The sequence below is a fragment of the Simochromis diagramma genome, unplaced genomic scaffold (assembly GCF_900408965.1).
Source record: "Simochromis diagramma unplaced genomic scaffold, fSimDia1.1 OVJJ01000685.1, whole genome shotgun sequence".
Taxonomy (NCBI): domain Eukaryota; kingdom Metazoa; phylum Chordata; class Actinopteri; order Cichliformes; family Cichlidae; genus Simochromis; species Simochromis diagramma.
Genome location: NW_024387477.1, coordinates 17483800 through 17492560, shown reverse-complemented (window position 1 = coordinate 17492560; position 8761 = coordinate 17483800). Strand labels below are relative to the sequence as shown.

Here is an 8761-nt window from a genome sequence, read left to right as displayed (position 1 = left end):
AAAAGTAAGAAATACCTGATGGGGTCACTCACATATTATTATTTCTTTATTATATTTATTATCTCTCTAGGACATTTCTCTAACCTGGACTTTTAAAAAAAATGAAAGTCATTTGAAGCTCACGTGGGCGCCGAATGATCCATTAGAAAACTGTCTACATTTTGATGATTGTGCAAAGAAAGCCTTCCGATGAAGGGACGGACAGTATGTATGGTGCACTTTGAGCGGTAACGAGAACCGGGCGAGCCAAATATGACCAATGAAGTCATAACCAATCACAGCAGAGCGGCCCTCCCAATGCCTAACAACCTAGCAACCAATTAAAATGCAGCCTTCTTCCGCCTGTTTAAAAATATCCTCTGTGGACCCGCCCCTCCCTGCTGTGTGCACTTCCTCGTTGTTATCCCCGTTACTAGGGTGACCGCTAAGCTCTGTCAGCGGTTGGTGGAGACCGTGTGACATAAGAGCGTTATCGGGAATTCCTCTCCCCTCGGGGCTCCGTGTGACGGCAAAAGGAGGTAGCTTCAGTTAATGCCGGGAGAAAGCAGCACGCATTTCATACACGTGAGGCGCTAAAGTTTCCCATGTTTCCTAAACGTGTATTCATCCGAGCGCAGCTCCGCAGATGAGGAAGATGTGTCTGTGCGGAGTTTAGACTTTAATGAAATGACAAAAGTTAGAGAAGAGATACCATGGTCGTTAGAATCTTCTTCTTCTCTGGTTCTTGCTTATAGGCACAGCATCTGAGATCTGTACTGACCTGACCAAGGAGGACTTAAAAGTAAGTGTCACAGTGAAAACATAAATTAATCCCTCTGTTTCCACACCAGTAACAGGAACATATGATCTTCTGCGGGATCTCTATAATTAAATGCCTGTTTAGAGGGAGGCTGTGTTTTAAAAGTATTGATTTTTGATAAAGTCATCAAGGAATTTAAGGGCAAAGTGTGTAAGTGTGTCTATTCTAATATCAGACATTATGTTTACCGTAACTCCAGTTATTAACTTCTCTGCCTCTAATTTCTACTTTTCTTTGTGTCTTTGCTACTTTTTAGTTGATATGTGAACTTTATGTGTTTATGTTTTGGTAAAATGAAAGCTGCAAAATGACTTCTCTCATGCATGTTTATGATTTTGTTGTCCCAGCTGAAACCTGACTAACAAGTTAAACAACTATCCAGCATATTTAGTCTGAACCTTCTTTGTTTTGCTCCAGGAGCTCTTTGAATGCAGGCTGCAAAGGTTTATATTTTAAACTAAAAGCGTGCAGCCTTTCCCCTAAAGAGAGCTTTGAAACTTCACAGCCATATGACAAACTTCACATGACTGAGGCATGGAGGACTTTTTTTTCTGTTTTTCCTGAACTCAGAGTTAGGTTCACATCATACTTTTACATTAGGAGTTACAACATGTTGTTACTTTTTGTTATGCAACTCTGTTATGCACCTTCGGTATGCACTGTATTGAATCTCACTATCTACCACGGTCTCTGGTGAGTCTCTTGGCACAGGTCAAGCTGACCTTGTCATGGAGGTTTGCCATACAAGGGATCAGTGACGGTGTGTGGACACACCGACAGCTCAGATGTCTGTTCCCGAGCTCCTGGGGCTGCTGGCAGGTTGTCTTTAAATAGATAAGCACTTTAGTTGTACACCAGAGAGGGGCTGTGACCTATGAGCAAGGTGATTCTCGAGCCTATCTGTGTCTCAGGGGACGATTCAGCAAAACACTCACCATATGTTATAAGCCATAAGGAAACTCCAGAGGTTTTGATAATGCTATAATCAAGCAAAACTGCTAACAAAATCCTCAAACATTAACATATGTTATATCCTCCTGAGATTTATATGGAAAAAAGGTATTTTGATTTTTTCCATATAAATCAAGTGTTGGGTTGGTAAAAAACACATTGCAAAAACAATTTTGTTTTTAACTACTTTTATTAAAATGTTACAACATGTGCACTACAGTGCACAAGGGGAGTTCATTGATCACGAATGTGAAACTAACAAAATTCAATCCTTTTCTTGATTTCTAGAGAGAACTCTTCATCACTGGTATTATTCAGGTCTTGTTCATATATTTGTCCCTGTTCATCATACAGACCTTTGTTGGGCTGGGCAGATTGAGGCAACCTTGAAGGACTCTCTTTAGAAGTGGTCTGACTTTCCCCAGGAGATCCTTTTTTTTCCTCATTTTCTGGCAGCTCATCGACTACTTTCAACGAAGACCTGATCTTGTAGAAATGACCACATGTCATGGAATCAGCCATAACTGCGACTCTTATTTTGGCAGCCCAGTACATTGGCATGCAATGTACACTGAGATTCCTAAAAAGCTATTGGTTTCTTCTGGTGCTGTGTTTAAACGACACCCTGAATCCTGTACCATACGCTGGTTGGTCAACAAGGACAAGTCCTGAATTAGTTTTTACTGCTGGAAATACTGCTGTGGGCTCCAGTCATTAAGTGTCATTAGGGTACCATCATCTCCAATTCTGCATTCTTCCAACAAAGTCATAAACCTAAGATAATGGAAAATTATTTAGCAAAATAAAATTTAGATACTCCAATATCCGATATAGTTCACTTACAACACATTTACACCATCTTTATAAGTTAAATCAATTTACTGGAAGACATTTCTGCACGTTACCCGTACTTTTTTCACTCAAAATCAAAAATTCCTGATTCTCCTACATGCTGGTTTTGGACCAGATAGGATGATGGCAGATTCCAGCTGACCCTGTGTCGTTCTCCATTACATCCGCCACTGCATCTTGATAATGTTTGTGTGGCTCCTCCTGGGTTCTCACCCTCTCCTATCTGGCTCATATGACCCTCATCTTCTGAAAGATCTATGTCTGAATCTCCCTCAATGATTTTGTTAAGAATTCTTTCTGCCTCTGTCAAAGAGTTGTCTACTAGAAAAAAGTGAAATAAATTTAAGTACAAAGTCCTGACGTGCACCAGAGTACACATTAATAAATGAGTCATTTCCTCTGTGAAACTAAATAAGCTTAGGTCTGAAAACCCCCTCAAATTACTTACTAGATGTTTGTTTTTGAAAATTAATCAAAATCTGAGTTTAAAAACATATTTTAAATGTAGATATCATGCTTACATGTGACATCATGCTTACATGTGACATCATTTTAAAGCTACTGTTGTCCTCTCTAAGAAACATCAGGACTCAGCAGAGTGGCATGTAGAGTGTGAGTGATGCAAGCAAAAACTAAATGTGTACTACAGTGCACAAAAATGAATGACTGTGTCTGGATATATTATATAACAATGTTTGGGGGTTTTGTACTATTGATCAGTTACTGTGTCTCTTTCATATGTAACAACTTGGTGTAAATAAATAGAAATAGTTGTCCACAATGCTCTTTTCTCCTCAGAGGGCCCAACATGTTCCCTGATGCACTGGAAGCAGCCGGGTGTGTAGAGGGTCTGTCACTGCCCTCTCTGCAACCGCTGCCAGAACTGGAGGAAGAGGAAGCAGAGGCTTCATTGGAGAGGGGGCCAAAGAGGCCAGGACGCTACAGGAAAAGCCTTCAGCTTTTAAAGCCCTTCAGGATAAGGCACAAGTAAACAAAATCGACTTTAATTGTATTTGATGACTCTGGTAGCGAGAGAGATGAATGAGAACATAAAGGCAGAGACGGTTTTAAGCTCCTACAGTGTGAAGATGTTGGTGTATGTTGAAGTGTGAAGATACACACAGACTCTGGAGTACACATTTGCTCTGTTTGGCCCCTCCCTAATGTGCTGACTATTCGGGTGTAGCCTGAGGCCATGATAAGGGCTTGCAACATATCCTCCAGCAGCACAGTGCCATGTCTGAGCATATACCCACTGATAACCCCCCCCCCCACAACTTCTTTTTCTTTTCGCTGCACTCTTAGATTTCTGTGAAGAGCGTGTAAATTACTATCCAAACACAGCCGGCATGATTCACCTTTCATTGACTCTGGCGAGTCAAAGGCACCGATTATTTCTCAGAAAACCTATGTCTGTCTGTTCCCCCAGCATAGCGCCTCTGTGTGTGTACCTGTGCTTTTATACATCTCACCTATTTCCACGTCTTCCACTCTATTCCAGGCACCAGCATCCAGTCGATAATGCTGGCCTCTTCTCATTTATGACTCTGCACTGGCTCTCGCCGCTGGCAGTGAAAGCCTACAAGGCGTCCAGCTTGTCTATAGATGATGTGTGGGGACTGTCTTGCCACGAAGCCTCTGCAGTCAACTGCCAAAGGTGAGGTAATTGTGCCAAAGCTGAGGTTTGCCTGATGAAAGGGACCTGCGGTGTTGGGAAGACTCTATTTATTGTTGAAACACAGTATTCCCACAATACTGGAACCTGGTGAGGCATGAAATAAAAAGGTGAGGTAGGAGTTATTTGACGGTGTTAGATTTTTACGTTTTCTTTATAACAGAGAAATTTAATATATGGGAACTGTCCCCTCTTTTAAAAAAAAAGGGACTTTTGAGTGAAATCACAAAGCAAAACTGTAATATGCTGTTTACACAGACACTGCATATTGTATAACATATTAATATTGAGTTTTGATGAGCCAAACTGTTTCTTCTACTTTCTTTCTTTACAGTCAACAATCTGGGAATTATTTTAAATCAGTCATCTGTGTAGCATAGCACTGCGGTAAATACAGGCTAGTATATCTAGCTGGCTGTATTTACCCAGCATCAAATGTGCTGTTCACTCCTTTATGAAACAGCATTTACTAAAATTTGCAGCGTCATTGCACAAAATTATAGCCTTATTCAAGATTTATGTCGTCATTAACAAAGAGAGTGAGAATGAGGGTCACAGACAGAGTGTTGGAAACTACTGCAGAACAAACTCCTGTTAAATGGATCTGCCATTTTCTTTTTCTTCATCTTTTCTTCTTCTTTGTATTATTATTAACATCCAAGACTACATATGCAACATATATACAAAGGAAAAAAAGAAACAAGAGAAACAACTTTGAACAAGCAGGAAGGTTTCGACTGGTCAGTACAATGTAGTTATAGATGTTCAAAAACAATACCAGGTCTACAGGGCGTCACAGAGCTGACCAATATTTCCCAGTGTAAAACAAATTGTTCAGATGTATAACTGAGAAATGCTTGTCCAGTTTGTCAATGAACATTGTGATTTCCATTCATATATTAGATGTTGGGCTCTCCTTCCTAGTCTTTCTACCAGCCACCAGTAGTTTCATTAAGTTCTTATCTCTTTTATCTAGTCTAGAGGTGTATACCCAAAATATATAGACTTACTCATTAGAGGAATTTTTCAATTAAAGTGTCTTTTATCCCCCTTCAATAGTCTTTAATAACAAGATGATGAAAAGACACGGTAGTACTTTAGAGATAGGTGATAGTAGTTGACAGGGAGGTTAGCCCTCTTAAGCCTGAGATTTCTGAGAGGGTGAAATAAAAAATCTTGTCAAATTCTTCCAACAAAACCTAACCCGTTTATCTTTTTTTGTTATTTATGTTAACATTTATTTATGTTAACATAAATACGACTTATTAACACTTATTCATGTTATTCTGATATTGTTCCACAAGTTGTAGATGTGATATTTTTTATTTTTTGCAGACTGTGAAACTTTGCCTGTCTTTGCTTTTATGAAACGGCCTCTCTAAGATGCTCTTTGTATAACCAGTCGTGTTATTGAGCCTTCTCTTTTTAGCACCACTTACTCTTCTAACCTTTTGTTGACCCCTCCCCGACTCTTTTGAGACGTGCTGCTGCCGTCGAATTCAAAATAAGCTAATATGTTTTTGTGAATTGGCACATTTTCTCAGTTCAAGTAGTTGATATGTTCTCTACAACCAGCTGCAAATAAAATATGGATTCATGAGATTTGCAAATGGCTGCATTATAGGTTGATACATATGCACAAAACTACAGTTTTAGTAGCCTAACCTATAGCATAGATTAACTGGATGGTCTGTAAAATGGATTTCAAAAGGCACCGGTACCACAAGGACAGCCGAGAGGGCACAGACATAAATGAACCCAAATGAAACCTGGCAGGCAGCCTGAACAGCCCCTTTTTGGCACTAACATGGGCCCTGTCTCTCAACAAGAAATGAATAACAGAGTCACCCTTTTTTTTTGGTTCGGTGTAACAACATTAATTTATACAGTTTTTTCGAGTCGCGGGGGGCGCTGGAGCCTATCCCAGCTGTCATAGGGCGAGAGGCGGGGTACACCCTGGACAGGTCGCCAGTCTGTCGCAGGGCCAACACACAGGGACAGACAACCATTCGCACTCACTTTCACACCTAATGGCAATTTTGGATTTTCCAATTAACCTATCCCCACAAGCTGCATGTCTTTGGACGGTGGGAGGAAGCCGGAGTACCCGGAGAGAACCCACGCAGACACGGGGAGAACATGCAAACTCCACACAGAAAGACCTGATGGTGGAATTGAACTCAGGACCTTCTTGCTGTGCGGCAACAGTGCGAACCACCGTGCTGCCTGGTTTCTTTATAAGTGTTGAGTAATGCCAGTGTCATCATTTTAAGTAACATGCTGTCAGCTCACTGCACATGACTGGCATCTTCATTATATGCTCTGATGCTTTAGCTGAAGGAGTGAAAATGAAGTTACTAATTTTCAAATATTCAAATTGCTAATTAACATCTAGTGAAGTTGTGGAGGAGAGTTGCTAATCCATTCTTGGTTAAAATGTGCTTCGGTCACTCGTACAAGTAGATTCTCTTTGTGCTGCAACCCTGAGCTGAGATTGTGTTATTTGTCCAGAGTATCCTGTGGAGCTGTTTGAGGATGGATTCCACTGATATGATATGTAACTGTACAAGCCTGTTTCAGTCTCGTGGGACAGGGTTGTCTTTTTAAAATAAATATCGAGAAGCCCTTTTGTTAAACCTAGTGAGATTAATTGTGACGAAAACAGAAAATGCAAGTTCACGTTTCATTCGGTGTTATTAGTCAGGGTTTTTGGAGTGATACAGCTGTTATGCTGTCGTTTTAGTATTCATAATTATGTACCGTTTTGTGTGTTTGTGCAGCACATAGTTAAGCTATACCTTGAGACTTAACTGATGAACATCCTGTGTCTGTTTACAATACAGGAACGATGTGATGGGATAAAGGCAGGGGAGTGTTGCTAAGAATGGCTGGGATTACAGATTACCGTGAGAATTTGTGCCTCTCTTAGACAATAATGGCATTAAGTGTGTACCTGCAATGCACAGTGTCTCCCTGTCTCATCCATTAGCTGTCACTGACAGGAGGCAGGCTGGGGCAGACCGTGAGATAAAAGGCCAAGCTACAGCTTGGGAAATGCCTCGTAAAGACGCTCTGATTCTATGAATGAACCTAAATGTTTTACATTAAGCTTATTATTTGTGCTACTCAGGGAAAGTAAAACCAGTGTTTTTTTCCATTGCTGCTGTGACTCAGCAGTAAAAAGGAGAGCGACTATTTGAGGAAGTTCACTCTTGTATCTGGTGACAACTGCGTAGGTTGCCAGTAATGCTTGTTCTGTTTAAAGATCATGGCTCAGGGCTGAGAGTTTTTGTGCTGCTTTGTGTATGTTAAAAAGAAGCAGACACGGGAAGCAGCAAAAGAGCACAAAGCCACTGGGTGGGTGTCTGTCACAGTTTACATAGCAAGAACATTTACAGAATGGAGATGCAAAAGCACAGCACAGGAAATTGGAAAGGCACCCTGGGAGAGTTGACACTTGTTGGTTGCTCAGTGAGGTGCGAACCTTGAATGCTGTGTGCTGTTCAAACACACTCCTGCAACATCAGCTTTGCGTGCCATCTGGCATGCTGAAACGATGGCTGTCAGGAACATTTCACTCCTGTTCGAAAGCAAATAATTCCTGCTTTACAGCCCGCACTGTTGCCCCGCTGTTCTCCTTTTCATTTATATGTAGCTACATGTACGCACATGAGCTCTAATATGGTATTTCTAAATACACATGACTTTGGATTTGTGCGATCAGAAGTTTGCGTGTGCTCATCGTGCATATAAATATGATGGCAGCTGTTTAGAAATGGCTCAGAGAGACCTCCCCCGCTCGTGTAAATCTACAATTTCCCTTCATAGATCTTGACTGAGTTCCTTGGACTTTCTCATTGTTTTGAATATTGGCCAGTCCTGTCACACAAATGCTATGTATGTGCACATTTTAGCCTGTATGTATACTTTTGTCCCCGTGTGGATTAAATCCATTATAAATTCATACTTGTGCAACCAGTTCTTGCTTTCTAAAGTAATGCTTTAAAATCGTTCCACCGTGGAAAAAGAACAGTTCAAACTCATTAAAATCATTAAAACTCCCAAGTTATCTGTAATCTTCTGACCACAGTTGTATATTCATTTTGGACAGTAATGAGGGGGTGCTTAAAAAATCTCTTCCAGTTTAATTTGCTATTCCTCGCTTGGTTCTTTGATTGGATTTAGGAACACTAGTCTAACTTTCTATGAATCAAACTGTGTCTCTGCAGCATTTGGAGTGCAAATAATTGCAATTCCTTAGATTTAGCACCATTTGACTTCAAGTAGCAATTACCAGGCCGTGCAAGAGTGTAGCGGGTATAATGCTGTGTCTATCTCTGATACGTTTTTAATAAAGTCGTTAGGGCGTTAATTACTTTCTGCAGCTGCTCGACTGCTGCTTTATAGAGTCATTAGCCGTGATGCATTTGGCCAACAAGATATTTACCCACTTCAAATGGCATTATACAGCAATAAAAGTGCAT

General features: G+C 40.7%; 1 protein-coding gene across 4 annotated transcripts in view; it reads left to right on the top strand.

Moving 5' to 3' along the window:
* The first annotated feature begins 435 nt into the window (after positions 1-435).
* The window catches only part of wu:fb13g09 (multidrug resistance-associated protein 5), a 30106-nt gene continuing 21780 nt past the window's right edge, over positions 436-8761 (top strand). Inside the window, exons 1-4 of one of the 4 annotated variants that reach the window (XM_040015951.1) lie at positions 436-564; positions 735-781; positions 3401-3589; positions 4104-4259. In XM_040015951.1, the coding sequence (XP_039871885.1) occupies positions 3411-3589; positions 4104-4259 (335 nt within the window). In that variant the 5' untranslated portion in view covers positions 436-564; positions 735-781; positions 3401-3410. The other 3 variants (XM_040015952.1, XM_040015950.1, XM_040015953.1) reach the window with 3 other exon arrangements.